Below are 17,950 nucleotides of genomic sequence, written 5' to 3' on the forward strand. Positions count from 1 at the left end.
CATGTCCCGTGATGCTTAGCGGTTTTTGAATGGTTACAGGGTAGCGTCTACGGAAAGTCTTATTAATGAGAGTTTTTTTTTTTTTTTTTTTTTTAAAGAAATGAAACGATAACGCTAACATCTAATGATGGAGCAGCATGTATAATGACTGCTTCGTCTCAGGACTTACGCATCAAGAAGAGTCTCACAAAGAAAAAGCGCAGGGTTAAAAGTTGAGTTCAGAAGTCAGGAGAGAGTTGGCGAAGGAGTTTGGAAATGGATAAAAGCTGCAATGGACAACAAGCGCGATCTCTAACTTCACAGTTCAGAGAATCTACTTACAGAGCCCTGACTTTACTGCGGAGGAAGGCGAAACAGAGGCAGATAGCGGGTAAGTTATACAGAAAATCGTTTATTTTTTATTTTTTTCATAAAGATAGTGAGATTTTCTTAAGGCATCGAGTGAGACTGCAACGAGTCAATCTATTAAAACTTTCAACGGAGCTCGAAAGTGTGTCCAAGATTGCTTTCTGTATGTTTCATTTAATGATAAACCAGATATGTTTGGTACATTATAAAATATATATAATGAAATCTTGTGCATTAATATGATTGCATTAGCGAAAAAGACCCTTGAGATTCCCTTCAGGCATTGCTGAACCCTCGAAAATTTACCGTGGTGACCATGGTTTCAGCCAAATTAGTAAAGTTATTGATGAGATTACTTCTATATAATCAAATATATGAATTTATTTCTTTTTAATGAGGCTAATACAAAAAGCAGGCTAATACAAAGTTATTTTTTACAGTCTTACTAGACTGTGTAGAGTTTTTTTTTTCAGTAACTGTATGCATAGTAACTATCACATTTTGGCTAAAGCTATGTTTACCATGGTAAAATGATGTAAGAATCAAATCAAATTTTGTGAGTGAGGTTTACACTACTCTCCTTGAGTCTGTTCACTGGCTGTGTCTCAAATCATAATGCCCTTCCTACCTAGAAATGCTTGTGCCAGTGGACTTTTATCATGTTGAACTGTTTTGCCCCAGATTACGGGGGTGTTTGTCATCGTGAAAGGGTTTTTTGACATTAAAAGGAGTAGTTTAAAAAGTCGACTGCTTTTACAGAGAATTTGCATTTCCTCTTTCATGTGATTTGTTGGATGAGCTTATGATGATGAGCAGGTTTATCCTTGACCAAAGTATTTCAAATACATGAATAACTTAGAATTTTTTTAGCAGTGTTGGGTGACTTTGAAGCTAAAGGCCTCTTGAGGACAATTTTAATATATTTTTACTTAAAATCAGTACCTCAGTTATATAACTTATAATTTAGTTTATTTTGAAATAAATACTACCTTGCCTCTAACTTTTGTAATAATAATTTTTTTTTTTTGATCGCTGTGCCTTTAAGAGTCCTACATAATGCCATATTTGCAATTTACAAACTTTTAAGATTAGATTGAAATGATCAAGGGTCTTGTATAAAATAAACTTCAGCCACTAGTTTTAAATATTGGGATCCTTCAGAAGGATATGCAGAGCAGAAGATATGATATGACTTTTGAATGGAGGCTGTGAGCGTGTCATACAGCAGTGCTGCTGTGGCTTTATGGTTTGAGCTTGTGCATGGTCCGTCTCTTTTGAGGTTTCTTTCACTTGTCTTATGTTGATTGACGTTAAGTAGTAAACTTATTCAGAATGTCAGCTGAGAGGAAGCAAGCATAGAAATCCAGTTTTGCAGCAAAAAGTTTTGTGTGGTTCATTGAAAAAGTCCTAATTTGAGATGTCCAGGGGGCTCATGTATAAATGTTGCATACGCACAAAATGGGCATAGAAATGTGCATGCGCTGTTTTCCACGCACATTTCTAGATTTATATAAAAAAAAAAAAACATATAGATGCTCTTGTCTGCATACACATTATTTTTCCTGGAGTGAGAAAAGTAATGAAGTAAACAAGGATTTTAAACTCTGTTTTCATTTCGATATACGCATTTATTTACATTAAATATTCCACTCTCATTAATGGAGATAAACACTGAAATTACAAACTAAGCATTGTATGCTCCATATATAGTTATTTCGGGGAGGAGACCGGGTGGAGATGCACGCACGCACAATCTTCCTCTGACTGGGATTTATGAAGGGATTTTTGCACAGGTTCTGGCATATGCATAGTTAAAACTTCTCCGAATGTGTATATCTGATGTTATGTGATTGGTAGATGATGTATTTTTTAGTATTGTCCTTTTCACTTTGACTTTCTGATTATTTTGACCTCTCCACTTCACAAGTGTTGCTTTTAAAAATACTTGTTTTTTATGTATATGATTTGACATCCAGTCTGCACAGGAACAAATACTGCATCTGTGCTTCTGTCAGAGGATGTAGGGTGGGGCTGGGGTGAAGTCAAACAGTGACATGCAAGATTGTGTGGATGAGATCTCAGTTGCATCTTGACCTGTTGGGTCAATATTTGGTCAGGCAAATGATCTGATGAGGTCTCGGTGGTCCGGCAAGATTAACCTTAAATGAAATTGACACTCTGATCTTCTCTGGTGTGTGCATCTGCAAATAACATGTGTTTGATGAAGTTGATTTCTGCTCCTGTGTTTGTCATATTTATCCAGACAGCTGTAAAATGCCACAGAGGAAACCACTGTTTTTCAACCCCTGCTGCAAGAAACTCAGTGAGAGCTACATATCATAACACAACAGACACTCCAGGGCTCTAGACTAACTTTTTGCACTGGTTGAACTGGTGCGCCTAACTTTTTTGGTTAGGTTAGAAAAAAGTTACAAAAGTTAGGTGCACCCAAATTTTCGACCTCATCACATTTAACACTGCCTTATTCAAGTTCACTTTTTTTTAAAAATCGATGTCCATATAGGCAATATTGGCTTGTAGCCTAAATGATTAACTAACAATCTGGTCAACATAAAGTTCTTCATTTGAAGCACAATTCTACAAGAAAGGTAACTTACTGAAAAAGTTTTGGTGCTTTAAGTGCTTCACTGAGCTGAAATTTAAACCTAAAACATCTCAAGTTAAATGAAATAAAAAGAAAATCTAAATTAAGTGTTTTAAGGGCTTTAAACTGAAAATCTCATGGCTCAATGTATCTATACTCCATTGCAGTCACATGCCCCTCGGATGGCCAACTCATGTAGTTTGGCCTTCTTGATCTTTGGCCTTGGCTAAACCAGCTGGCCACACTCTCTCTAGTATCAAAATCTTCCAGACTTGGCCCCTCTACACTGATTCTGATCAGATCTTCCACTGTGTCTGAATGAAGGGATGCTCTAGTGTCTGATTTGAACAGCTAAACAGTCCCTAAACAGCTTATACTTATGTTTCAGCTATTAAAATAGTTTTGTATGTAATATCAAAGTGAGTATATTTTGTTTATTTTTTTTAAGTTAATTTAGAAAAACGTTAGGTAGAATTTTTTGTTTGTTAAATATACGTTTTTTTTTTTTTTTTTAAGTAACGACTAAGCAGCCAGCGTTAGACAGTGAGCCTATGTTTGATCAATTTAGCCTTCTCAAATCATTACGACCTGCCTAAATTAAAATCTATAGATATAAAACAGTTTAAGCATATAACAATGTTTAAACATAAGACCCAGATAAATGTGCGCTATATCCAATAGTTTGTGCGGAGACGCTTCAGGACATGGAGCATGATCACTTGCATTTTTTCAGTAGATTTTTCATTTTTGCTCATAAAGGTAAGAGTAATACATCATTCGTAACTGCAAAGGGTCTACTTTTATTTGTGTGCACTCACAATATCAACAAAACGTTGCATATTCTGCCGTGTCGTCTTTAACAGGAGTACAAAAATGAACCGACACTCAGTGAAAACATGCCTAAATGTTAAATATATCTATAGACATGATAAATATATCTATAGAAAGCTTTAAATGATTATTTAATGAAATAAAACAAATCGAAAACAAAATCTCTTTTATTATAATAATAATCCGTAAAGATGCACTTCTCTCTAAAGGCGCGTCTAATGAGGAGATGACGAATCAGGCTCTACAACTTCATCCTTGCGACACAGACTCAGAAAACACTAGTTTATTAGTAAATAATTCAAATATCTCCTTACTATTTCCCCCGTCACATTTATGGGAATTACTTTTACCGGTTCTTTGCGGCAAGCTTAAGCCTATTGCATGTATTTGAACGCAGAACTGTTCAGCTGCGCTGACGGCACACACCATACTGCGGGACACTTAACACCTTCGAGCCGCTCTTGACAGTCATGGTAGCACGGTCTCGTGTTGTTTCCACCAGCGCGGCAATTTTGTTTCATCACTAATTTATGGATGTCTAAAATATAAAAGTAAGGAGAAGTCTAAAACAGGCGGGAAGCCCGGCCTCCATCTGAACTATGACGTGAAAAATTGGCCTGAAGTCCGGCTCAAGGGGCGTAAAAAAGTCGGGGACGGTCGGGCTCGGGCTGAAATGCAGGGCTCTAGTGTCTGTTGTTTAACAACAGGGAGACTTTCAGAGTCGCGGAGACTTTTTTTTTTTTTTCTCGAGCGGCTGGTCACACCGGTGCAACCTCTGATTTTTTTCAGTCGCACCATTGAGAAATTAGGTCGCATGTGTGACCAAATTGGTCGCACTCTAGAGGCCTGCACACACATACACATACAAAAGGGAATGAAAGTACAAAGCAAACAAACAGTAACATGCAAACAGCCCACAAACCTCTGCAAGAGGAAGTTGATCATGAGTCTCACATTCTGTTTCATTATTTTTCTTTTTCTCGTTACTGTAATATGTGTGTGTGTGTGCTGAATTTTGGAGGCCTTGTTTAAGAAAGTTCACTCCAGTTACAGCCATGCAGAAACATCTTGTGTGTGTAAGTGCTTGTGCTTGTAAGTGTGGGGTTTGAGTGTATGTATAAGGGAAATACTTAAGTAACAAATGTTCTCAGTCTCTGAGCTCTAGACCAAATAGACTGGTGACTAGACGGGCCACTCGCTGCATGTTTGATGTTACCTTGTGCTTTAGCCTGCTGATCTTGGCTGATCATAGTGATTTTGACTGGGGAGAGTTCAGTGAAATGGTCCTAAGTATTTTCTGTGTTATTTTCTTTTTACAGATGTAACTGGAACGTGTAATGTTTTCCTTTTGTCTGGTCTGTAATTCTTTAAATAAATGATTGAAGATTGGAACTGACGGCTGTATTTATAGATTCATTGTTTCAGTGATTTATGCATTGTTTCATATTTACATGCTTTGAGTGATTCCTTCCTTCATTCCAGTTGATTTCCAGTGAGGAAATTTAATAATTCTGATTTCTCTTCATGATTCTGATTAGTTGATTTCTTTCTCTTTTTTTGGACATTTGAAAAAGAAATCGAGAAATGCACTTTGTTTAACATGTTCTGTCCTCAGCAGCCTGTTGACAAATGAGAAGGTCATTTCGAATTTCAAATACGTATTATTATAATAATGTGTGGTTCAATAAGTAAGTCATTAGTTCAGTTACTCTTTACCATTAGTGTTTGGAATAAAAACCGGTTCTCTGATCCCAACCGTAATGGCACGTCCACACCAAGATGAATGTTGGGTGTAAAAAATTTGTTACGATAAATAGTTTAATTTGAAGGCATCTGTTCATTTTTTCATTTATTTATTTATTTATTTTACAAAAATCGGTTCTAACCTGTTTTTAATTGTTTTGCAAGAAAACTGGCCAACCAGTAAGGGTGCTTTCACACCTGCCTCATTTAGTTCGGTTGAATCGTACCAGAGTTCGTTTCCCCCTTTGGTGCGGTTCATTTGGGCAGGTGTGAAAGCAGCAATCGCACTCGGGTGCGCACCAAAGGCGGACCAAACAAGCGTACCGAGACCTGCTTGAAGAGGTGGTCTCGGTACGCTTTCAAACGAACTCTGGAGCAGTATGTTTGTGGTGAGAACGTGATCCGACCTCGAACAGACCCAACTGCAAAAAGTACCGATCATTTTTGGACTAAACCAGCTGCCGTAGTCAGCTGCGCTGTGCATTATGGGATGAGAAAGTGTTTGTTGACAGTTTTTTTTTTTTTTTGTGTTTGTTGACAGTTTGCGCTTTAGCATGGCAGCTCGTGGATTAATGCACGCCTCCGTTTGACGTTACGAGCGATGCCCGCCTGCCGTTTGCAGTGCATTAGAACGTTGTTTTCAATTATAGAAATGTATTGTTTGCATATTGTGATGTATACAAACAATGTAATAGATTATGGCCAGGGACAAAACCAGTCCGCGCAGTCGTCTCTCCATAGTTGTGTTGTCTCCGTGTTGTTTGCTGGCTTTTCCTCTTATGTTGGAATTTTCCCGCACGCAAATTCTGACCAATCGAAAAGCAGTTTAGGAAATACGTCATGGCCAATGAGTGATGTGGATGTTGTCATGTGACTGCATTTTGGTTCGTTTCAACTGGTTCGGACCAAAGCAATCAGTTCGGTGTGAAAAGGAACCAAAAAAGCTGAAAAAATGCTACAATGTTTAATTGTTTGCCCTTGGTTCGGACCAAATGAAGCGAACTAGAGATGTGAAAGCACCCTAAGATTCACCTTTTTGGTTACATCCTACGAATTGAACAGACTTTTTTTTTTTGCTAAGTGATGGAAATGCAAACTTGAACTTGCTGCTTTTCTATAAAGGTGTGTGTTTGCTTTTTCATTCATCCTGTTGTTCTGAACTTACATAATGCATGTGGAAATCTAACCTGAACTCTAATAGTGTTTTATGCAAGTTGCAAAATTGATTGCATTTGCTTTGCTTGTTTATAAAAAATTGAATAAATCTCTTTGTCATGTTGAATCATTTTACCAACAGTAAATATTTTTGGTTAGCAGCCAAAAGTACAAACTGCTTAAAAATGCACAGAAGAGAAAGTGCGCGCTTTTGCAGAAATCTAAAGCGTTTGAAGTGGCTTTTGACTTTTTCCTAGTTCTCTTGTTAGATTGTGTGTTCGCACGCATGTTTGTCATGCTGTGTTTGGGTTTGAAGTGGAAATGCTGTGTGTCGCAGTAGATCCGTGTGGCTGATAATTCTCTGTGTATGTAAAGGCGTGCATATGTAAAGTGTGTGTATTTGAAAGAGGGGGAATTTGTCATGGCTTCAGTTCTTCTGAAACCAGTTTGTCTCAGTTTTTGAGCTGATGCGACCTTTAGCGTACAATGATTGGCTTCAGAGTATTTTAGTGTCCATCATTTTTTGGGAATGTGAGGTCAAAGCTGAGTCACTCCCTGTCATTCATTTGCTCTTTTAGATTACATCGTCTGTCTGTCTAAAACTCCTGAGTCTCATGGCCTGTTTCGCTTTTGTCCTGTTCCCTGTCTTTTTGTATCTGGGGTTAGTGAGTAGTATATGTTTGTTTGTGTGTTGCCCGTCTGTTGCTGATAGACATCAAAGAGGCCCATCGAAAAGGAAGTGATGCGTGTATGACGGCGCCACACCCTTTTCATGCTGTGACATTTTCCTTTGTGCTTTCCTGTCTGATCCCTTATTTCCTGAACTGTCTGTTCTTCCCCCTCTTCTTTACCACTCCTTTCCTTTCCCCTCACTCTCACAGAACCCAAGGAATGACAGAAAATCCCAGGGAACTACAGACTGTCTGAACTTTGTTCTGATCAGAATTAACACAGTGCCATAAGGAGACACTTGCTATGTTTAACTACTCCTCTCAGTCGTTTTTCAAAACTATTGTAAAATTTCAAATGCTAAATTTCTTTTTAACATCATACCAAATCAGAGTACTTTTCAGCACTGTTCAGCTATGGATGGGCGATATATGTTTTGTGCGATCTTGTAAACATTTTTTTCTGTTTTTAGTGTGTTTAAGTATTTAAATAGCCTCAAATCACAAACCCACTGTAGTTCTTACATTAAGCCCAGTTTTGGAAACCCTTGATTTAATGTAGTTTTTAATGCAGTTTATGATGTTGATATCGAAAAGTTAAATATTTTCTTTCTCTTTGCTTTGTTTGTATCAATATGGTTCATTTAATTTTCAGTTTAAAACAGCAAATCATGGTGTACTACATTGCATTGCTATGCTGCCATTCACAAATTCTCTCTTGTAGTTTCATGGGATAGTAAAGCGTCCATTGGTTGTGCACTTCAGAATCTCACTGGAAGTCGTAGGTTATCCAGGCACATTTTGCCTGTGGTGAATTCAGACTATTCTCTTCACATAGCAGAATAATCTGCTTTCTATTCGGGAAGTATGTAGATGCAGCCAGTTACTAACTCATTAAGTGAATTGCCACCACCTACTGTTTATTTAGTTTTAAAGTAACATTTAATTTTTTTTTTTTTCAAGTCAAACACAAACACGCATTCAAAAAAAAAAAAAATCTAATTATAATTACTGTCGAAATTCCAGAAATCCCACAAATTGTTTGTCAGTATTGCACAGTGCGATGTTCAGCACAATAACTCAGAGAAACACACGTGCACACACCTTATCTGAGAGTCGCAGGTGTGCAGTTTGGCTGGTTGTTATGTTATACTTCACCAAATTTAATAACTTTATGAAGCACCTAACAATCCCTCAGGGCCTAACACACAACCCTAATAAGGCTAATGACAGGCCGTCTGGATTACAGCGCTTGAGCTTGTTTAGCATGTTGAGGCACACAAGCACACACAGACTGTAGTGTGGTACGTGGAGGAGGAGTTTTTGAGGGCCGAACATTTGGTCTCAGGAACCAGATGGTGTAAATGGCGTGGGCAGGAAGGGCTGAACCCCCCTCACTCCCCCTCAGGATACTGCCGCCACAGTAAATCAGATCCCACTCTACTTCTCAGAGACGATTTGGTTAAACGTGACTCTTCGCTATGGCCTTGTTTGGATAAAAAATACTTTTCTGTTTGGAAATGTGTAAGTGTATGTTGGTCTAAAACAGGCTTTAGGTGTTTGAATGGCTGTTGCAGGCACTTTTCTGTGGCCTCTGATGGTTAACACGTAATGTTGGAATACTGGAGTTTATGTGACTAGGATGGAGAGGTCGTCCCCACAGCATCGAAAGGGTCGCGGTGAGTTTTAACCTCACTTTATTCTTCAGTGGATCTGGCGGTGTTCTCCATACTAAGTGCCTCTGGGTTGTTGGCTAGTTTTCTGTAGCTGTGTGATTTAATTCAGAAATGTGAAGAGTGATTTAAATCATTCATATTGATGTGCATTAGATTCTGTATATCAGGGTTTTTCGAACTTTGCTGCCATAATTCACCAAATATGATGACCTTCTTGCAATCAACCCCCCTCTGAGAATATTCAGTGAAAAATAAGTAAATAGGGGTAAAACATAATGAAACCTTATGGTACTAATGTCGGATGTTTATTTATTCTTTCTGATGGACCCAATAGCACAGATTTTATGAATCTCCGAATGTGATGGTCCCCTTGCGAGGAGCCTGCTTAAAGACAGCTATATGTTTTCATGTATAAGTTTCAAGTCAAGTAAAAATATAAAAAATGTGTGAAATATTACCTAGCATATATTTAGTTTCTTTCTTACATAAAGTTTTTTTTTTTCCATCAAAGTACTTTTAGATGTATAAACATGAAAAGAAACACAAATTGTTTGATGTAGGATAAAATAATTTTCACTATCAGTCTTTAGAAGAAACAATAATAACAGATAATAGATCTTACATTTATTTTTTATGTATATTTATTTATTTTATTTATACACTATTTTTCTCTGGACCTTCCCATGGACCCCATAGTCCCCTTTGTGGCCCCTGGAGGTCCCCGGACCCCATTTTGAAAACCCTTGCTGTGGATGGACACTGCAATCTCAAGATATACAGCACAGTTCAAACATATAAGACTGAATGTGTGTACATACTTGAGTGTGGATTGAGACTAATGTGTTTAATAGCTGGCTGCGTAGTCTCAGCCTCAGACTTCACGCCCACGGACCGTAGGCTGAGTGTCTGATGCATATGGAACACAAAAGTGGAAACACTTCAGGAGTTTCGAAGTCGTAATCGGATTGGTTGAATTATACAGGATTTCCGGGAGACCTGTGTATCGCATTCTTTAATGCTCCGCCTGGAAACAAAGATACCGTGTCGCCAAACCCTCTCACGAAAGAAGAAAGCGTCATGTTTACAGCTGTGACGACGAGCGCTTATCAGGATCAACTTAACGCTGGATTCTCAAAAGTGTGTGACATATTTAAAGTTCGCGGCATAGAATCATTAAAATACGTTTTACACTGTTTTTCAGACTTTTACAGTCTGTTATTGTGGTGACATTTCTATGCCCCGAAACGTGATGCTGAAACGAAACGAACTGTGATTTGTTGTTTGACATGTCGGTTTTTCATGGTCGGGCTTTGGCCAATGAAAGCTGCCATGGATTCCAGACCTTCAGCCGTCAGTCTGGAGGTATGGCTACGTGAGACTACTGGCTGCTGAACTAGCTGGTACGGAAGTGCAGCGCTGCTTATGACATGAAGGGTTTAGTGAGAATTTGAACCCTGAAACTAATGTCAGTCTGTGAGGAATGTTAATCATACATTTGTTTATTTGTTGAGTGAATGAGATGAAAAGTGTAAGAGGAGAAAGAGAGGCATAAACAGGATTGGTAGAAGAAGAGAAGAAGTGTAATTGGGGTAAGTGGAGGTGGACTGTGGGATTGTGGGTAGAAGCCAAAGAACCGCTAAGAACAATAAGCTGTATTCAGCCAAACACACACAGCTAGAGCACAGAAAACATTTCCTTCCCCCCACACACACACACACTTGACAGATGCTATTTATTCATACAGCAGATGCTTCTATCTAAAGGCTTTTTACTACATAGATCTGAATATCTTAAACTAAATGATTTAAGATTAAAACAAAGCTGTTAAAACATAATGTTAAATCATAGTTCACCTAAAAATAAAAATTCTGTCATCTGCTCACCTTCATGTTACTCCAAACCTGTATGACTTTCTTCTTCAGAAGACAAAAGAAGATATTTTAAAGAATATTGGTAATCAAGCAGCTTTGGTTATCATTGACATCCATAGAATTGGAAAAAGAAAAAAAAAACTGAAACCTTTCTCAAAATATCTTCTTGCACATTGCATGGAATGAGGTGAATAAGTTACATAATTTTAGGGTGTACTGTTCCTTTAACAGCATGTGTGGGCGTGATCCGTTTCTCTTTAAACAGATGTTTAAATTCATGAAGAATCAGTCGTGTACTGTACATGTACCATAAATATCCACAAGCAGTTTGTTCACAAATGCACTTATGTTCTTCAGGGACATAGTGATACTCTGTGGAAAGGGTGGAGACTCTTCAGAAGCTCCTCTGAAGAACACAGGCACTCTTCGAAATGTGGCCTTTCGCAACACTGAGACTTTTCAGAAACACACACAGAGGCTCCTTAGTCCATTTCTCAACAGTCGCATTGTTTTCCTGATGAGCCTCTGGATATGTCTGTGACCTTTCACTTTCATCAGTGATACAAAGATGTCATAGAATTATCAAAAATGTACCCTAGCACATTGAGAAATATGCCAGAAGACCTCTTGAAATAGTCAATGGAGTGGCCTCGTTTGCTTTCAGCCTAAACCACTTCAGAAACACTGAAGACACAAAGAGGCTTTATTAAAGATCTAGTCAGTGGAATTTGATTTTTGTTCACTTGGAAGTTGATGCAGAATTAAAAGATGCAATTTATATTTTTTTATTTATAATTTTGCAATAGTTAATGCATTAAATATCATTAACTAACCTTAAACATTTTTTACAACTTTTATTCATCTAGGTTTATATTAATTTATAAATATACTGTTTATTGTTAATTTATATCTGTTCATATTAGATTAACTGTTCACTTTGGGGGAGTGTAGGGAGGCAGATACATTTTGTAACCATAACTGTACAAAAGTGTACAAAAATAATTTGCTGTTGATCAGCACTTCCTGTAGGCTGGAGTGTTTAACACCCTGTGATTTTTACACAGTCCAAAATTTTTTTTTATTATAGGTCATGAATTCCCATAACCTTGGCATTGCTTGTTGCATGCTTCATTTTTATGTCTGTACCAACAGACCAAACAGTAATACATTCATACGACAACATTACCACCAACAATAATGCAAAAATGATTTTAATAATAATTTTAAAATATTTATATAATCATGCAAGCACTGATGAAACTATTTCACCTCTGACCATGGGGGTGCAAACTCCTCCTATGGATAAAATACTTCCAAATGGGGGCGTAATTTGATTGCATCTCTCTCATTCTTTAGCTTTTTTTCTATTCTCACTCAGTCCTTTTGGCTCTGTCACACAACTTAACATAAGTTACACTGTTTCACACAACATAAGTTTTGTCATCTTAAAACCATCTGCTCGTGGTGCATCCACTCAAGAAGCACACAGTCTCACACATGCAGAGAAAGAAGTAAGGCTCCCTCCCGACACACAGCAGGTTCACACTACATTCAGTTTACCAAAGGTCACTCCCCAAGTCCCCCATCTCACACACACACACACACACACATACATACATATACAGATATCACACATGTGGGATGCCAACAGGCTTTTAAAGTAGATTCAAAATGAGATGAAGCACTTTCCTTATTCTCACTCAGTCAGCACTCATGGGAGCATTTAGTAGTGTTTTTCTCTGCTGCTTTAGGGTTTTCAGTGCTTTAAATGCCTCTCAGTCTAATTCTGGTTTGTTTTGTTCATGCAGCAGGGATTACCCCGGCTTACTACAAATCACTCTCAACCGCTCAGCGCTGTCTGTGTGCGGTTTGGAGCTGAGACTGAGTGAGTGGGCGGGTATCTTATTAATCATGCTGTGTATATTTCAGTTGTTAGTTACTGAAGTTATTTTTCACTAATCCAGGTTGCCATCGCTTATAAAATGTGGTCCTAAAATAGCTGTAGAAATTCTGTGTCTGCACTTGGTCTGAACATTTTAGTTGGTATGCAACATAAAATAATGCTGCAGCTTATGCCACATAAGTATGCATGATGTGCTAGTAGAGAGAGGAATTTGGCAAAGTAGACAAAAAAGAAATCGGATGTTTCTTTACTTTTGATAACTTAACATTCAGGTGAGTATTTGAAGTTGGGTGTTCTCCAGTTTTTTTGACAGTGGTGTGGGGGGGACTCACTATAATGAAGTTTGGACACTGGTAGTGTTATCCCTAAAGGAATTATGCAGATCAGGTAGCATCGCAAACACACTGTGATACAGGAACCTGAATCATCTCTTTAAAATGCTGAAAGTGCAGTCTGGATACATGCTGGGTTATAATGCTTCATCATTTGATAAATAACTGCTGTCTTGATCAGTAAAAAAAAAAAGTACACAAACATCTTTTGAATTAAAGTACATTGTCCACCTGCTTTCACCTGCAGTAATAATGTGACCTTAATTGTACAAGACAAATAGTGCTGAGTTTTGTGAATGAAGAGCAATCTATACTGAGTCTCATTTACATAGACTTGTTTGCTCCATTGTTCCAAACCTCTATGACGTGCATTCTTTTCTTTCTTTTTTTTGTGACCATACAATGAAAGTCAGCGGGCTCCAGAGTTGTTTTGAATTCTTCTGACTTTCACTGTATGGACAAAAACTGCTTAAAACATTCTTCAGAATCTCCACAGAAGTAATGTTTGGAATGACACGAAATGATGAATTTTCACTTTTGGTTAAACCAGCCCAAGTCAAAATGCAGAAGAACCCTTTTTGGAGGCAGAACAGTCTGTATTTGATGAGTGTAAAATCTTGGTTTTAACTAAAGCTTTCAAGTGCCTGATGACATGAACATGTACTTTCTACAGCATGCCCTGAAGGTGCAAATACACATCACACAAATTCACAGTGTAAAACATCCTGATTCACTGTGTTGCAATCACCTGCCTCCCCCAGTGCTCTTGTTCTCATTTTGGTGAACTTTACATTGATTTGCTAACAAAATTGAGGGAGTAATGCAGGCAAAATATGACAGGGAAGGGAATCAGTGAGAAGTCAGTGAGAAGTCAGTGAGAAGTCAGTGAGAAGTCAGTGAGAAGTCAGTGAGAAGTCAGTGAGAAGTCAGTGAGACTGTTCAGTTGATCTCTTCCTCAGTTTCTAAGCGGTGAGTGTGATGGCGAGCGGTGATGAGTTATGTAATGTTCATTTATAATTTATATTGGGCGTAGTGTTTATATTTTCACCAAATGCACATGCACTTAGTGAAAATAAAAAGTTTGGGGTCTAAGTTTTTAAAAGATTTTTTTAATTTTTGGTTTAATGTTTGCCAAGATTAAATTTATTTGTTCAATAGTACAGTAAAAACTGTAATATTATAAAATAGTATTACAATTTAACTTAACATTTTTCCATTTCAGTACATTTGTTTTTTTGTTTTTTCAACTGAATGAATCTGAATTTTCAACTGAATTTTTAACAGCTACTAGTTCAGTCTTCAGTGTCATGAGCCTTCAGAAATCATTCTAATGTTGATTTGGTGCTTCTTAGTATTGTCAATTTTGAAAACAGTTGTGCTACTTAATATTTTTGTGGAAAGTGATACTTTTTCAGAATTCTTTAATGAATAGGAAATTCAAATGAACAGTATTTATTAGAAATCTACTTTCACTTTTGATCAATAAATGAAATTAATAATTTCTTTAAAAAAAAATCTTACTAACTCCAAACGAGCTTATATGAATATATTTTCACTGAATTTTTATACAGAGAAACAAAGCGATGCATTTCTATGGGAAAAGTAGAAGGTCTAAAAATATCCTTTGCTGGTTTCTTTGCCGGTCTAACAAGACAGATGCTCAGTGGCAGGAGGTTACAGCGGCTGTCAACATGAATTATTTTAGAACACAAGTGATAGTTTTGAAACATTTCAAAATATCAGTAACGGAGAAAGAGAGATTGCATAGGGCGAGAAATTGTGTAGCGCTCTAGCATGCATGTCAAATCAAGTTACCGACTACGCTGTAAAGAAAAAGAACAACTTCTTCTTCTTTTTTTTTTTTTTTTTTTTTTTAAGCTATCAAAACTTTGTTGATTTGCTGCTTGCATTGATGTCTGCATTGGTTGGTCATTGATGCGTTTGGTGCCAGAATTGTAATATGAATTCAGTCGATTACATTTGTAAACCACAGAGTCACTTAAACGTCGATACCATTAAAATGGTATAGATATGCGGTCGAAATTTTGTGTGACGTTACAGACTTCTCATAATTTTTTTTAATTATTATTATTAGTCTGTGTGCTTTTTTGAATACAAATTCTCTTGAAATTTTCCATGAGAGAATTTATTTTATTCCTTAACTGCATGACCATGTTGTAGGCACTCAAATAGTTGTATGTAGAGCTAGCTGTGTCAAAAGAGGCAGATTATAGTGCTCTGTGTTATTCAGGTCACATATCAACACATAGAGACACTTACAAATGCTGTAAAACCTCAAAGCATGTTTTTGAAACAGCTGTGAGAGGAATGCTGATACACACCGAACACTCCCTGTATCACAAGAGCTTTATTTAGCTCAGAGCTGTGGCTGACATGTCTTTGGGCTGTAGATGTTATAGATGTAGTGCAGTCAGTCAAACCAATGGTAATGTTGGGAAAAATGCTGAGCATTTGTTGATTTTTAAACTATTTGTCAGAAGTAACTCCGTATGCATTCTACAGAAAAATTTAATAAAGAGTGTTTTTATCACATCCTTGTTTTATAATACATCAAGCAGTTCACACAGTTTGACAGACTATATTGATCTGCAAGTATAAGACATCCTGTTCACACTCAAAATGAGGACACAGCAGAAATGTCTGATAAGACCCAAGTGAAGCAGATGCCCTTGAGGCATTTACAGGAATGTGTTTGTTGTATGTGGAGACTAGTTTTGCTGTAGGGTTTGTAATGGCTGGTAATGATGTGATTACTCAGACCTCTAGGGCTGGATATCAATTCAGATTTCCAGATTTAAATCTAATTCACAAGCTGTTGATTTAATTCTGACTTTAATTCAGTTTGATCCTTTTCTGATTAATTTGGGTTCTTTTAAAGGGGTCATGAACTACCTTTGTTTTTTTTATTTTTTACTGTTCTCTGAGGTCCACTTCTAATGTTATCAAGATTTTTACATAAAAAAAAAAAAAAAATTGAATTAATAGGCTATTTTCTGAAACCACTTAGAACACATGGGCTCGGTGGATTGTAGACTCGGAAGTAAACACCCACTGCTATGATTGGCTAACATTTGTGTATGTTTGACAACCTGAATCCTTCACAGATGGACGCTGCTATGTTTTAGGTTAAAACTTATAAATACTCAGTACATATCAAACGATCTGTAATGACAGACAAAGCAATAGTTATCACGTAATAACAGTTACTCACACTTTTGTGGTGTGACATAGTATACTATAGCACAGCATTGTCTTTTAGTTTCAGTCTTTGTGAAAATCCTGTGTTGACTTGTGCCTTGCTTGTAAATGAATCCGTGGTATGAAGTGAACAAAGGATCAAGTCTCCTGATCCACTGAACTCTAGTAAACCTGGAACAATGGCATAAGTGGATAATGACTGATAAAACGATGTATTTAATAGCAGACAACTACAGTGAATACTGTAACATTCGTTAAAGTTAGTTACTTGATGTTGTGTCCTAAAATGGCTAAGGTTGCAAAAAGGTGGAAAATTTCCACTAAATAAATGAGCCAAAAGTCACTACAGCTGCCATTAGGCAGGAGACCTTTATTATTATTATTATTGATGCGCGAGCTTTATTTGACTACTTTTGAACTGTTGAGCAAAAACACTCCCTTGAAATGGCTCATAAGTGTCTTATTTTGTGAATCAAGTCACACTGGTAACACTATATGTTTGTTTTTGTTTGCAGCTGGGAAGGACAACTTAGTAGAAATAAATTTTTTGCCATTATTTTGTGTCTTTTTATTGCACATTCAGTGCAGACTGACCTCACATTCGCAACTCCAATAAAATATAATGTATTTTGTCATGGTTCTCTTTTAGTATTGAAATCACTAGAAATCAAGTGCATCATACACTTGATGAACTGGTGAAAATTTCTCAGATCTTTGAGAATCCATGAATTTTACATCAGCAGTAGAAAATGATTGTGTTATATAATCAGCCTCACAAACGGATATTAGTGACAGCCACTTTTATTACCATAACTCTTTAGACTTCCTGTTTATTGACCAAAGAAAGAGGGATGGGGCGGGAAAAGGAAGAGAGAGGGAGGGGTAGTGGAGAAGGAGAGGGAAAAAGAAACACTTTAGTAAGGGGGTTTCCACCTTTCCTGAGATAAGAAGCGGCTACAGGAATGTTCGTTTTATTCCTATCTGGGCCTTCTTATGAATGTGAATCTCTTATTATACCATCAATGATTGCTGAACTGAATAACAATAATAACAGTTGCAATGATGAATGACATGAAGAAAAATGTACAGTAATGTTGGTGGACTCTTGTCTAGGGTTGCAGAGGTTATACCGGTTTCTTAGTATATCATGGTCTGAAAATTCCTGCTTTTCACACCATGTGCATTTGCTTATTTATGGTATTGAAAAAATCATCCGGATGGAAAATGTCAAGTGCATGTACATAAATCCTTTCCCTCCAATGTCTGTCAGACTTGTCAACTTTCGGTAGACAAAAGTATGCAGTGGAGAATATGTCAGAGAGAAGTGAGGCTGATAGCACCATCCCTCACTAAAAAAAAAAATATATATATATATTAAATCAGCAGCGTATGGTTATTTTGAATATCCCAAAAACATTCACATCTAAATTTAATGATCTTGATATTGAAAATCTGAAGATTGTTTATTTTATTTTATTTTCAGTTGATTCATGATCCCATCCAGTAGTCTCAATAAGCTTTGTGCTTTCGATTTTGTGCCTGAAACATTCGGGTTATCGTACTGTGAAAATCTCACGCTATTGCAACCCTACTCTAGCC

The 17,950-nt window shown here is 37.2% G+C and overlaps 1 protein-coding gene across 1 annotated transcript in view; it reads left to right on the forward strand.

The window, feature by feature from the left end:
- Window positions 1-17,950, forward strand: part of LOC109058818 (stAR-related lipid transfer protein 13-like) — a 42,457-nt gene continuing 24,507 nt past the window's right edge. Inside the window, 1 exon segment of the mRNA XM_019076009.2 lies at window positions 1-370. Coding sequence (XP_018931554.2) covers window positions 256-370 — 115 coding nt within the window. The 5' untranslated portion in view covers window positions 1-255.

The sequence above is a fragment of the Cyprinus carpio genome, chromosome B5 (genome assembly GCF_018340385.1).
Source record: "Cyprinus carpio isolate SPL01 chromosome B5, ASM1834038v1, whole genome shotgun sequence".
NCBI classification, from domain to species: Eukaryota; Metazoa; Chordata; class Actinopteri; order Cypriniformes; family Cyprinidae; genus Cyprinus; species Cyprinus carpio.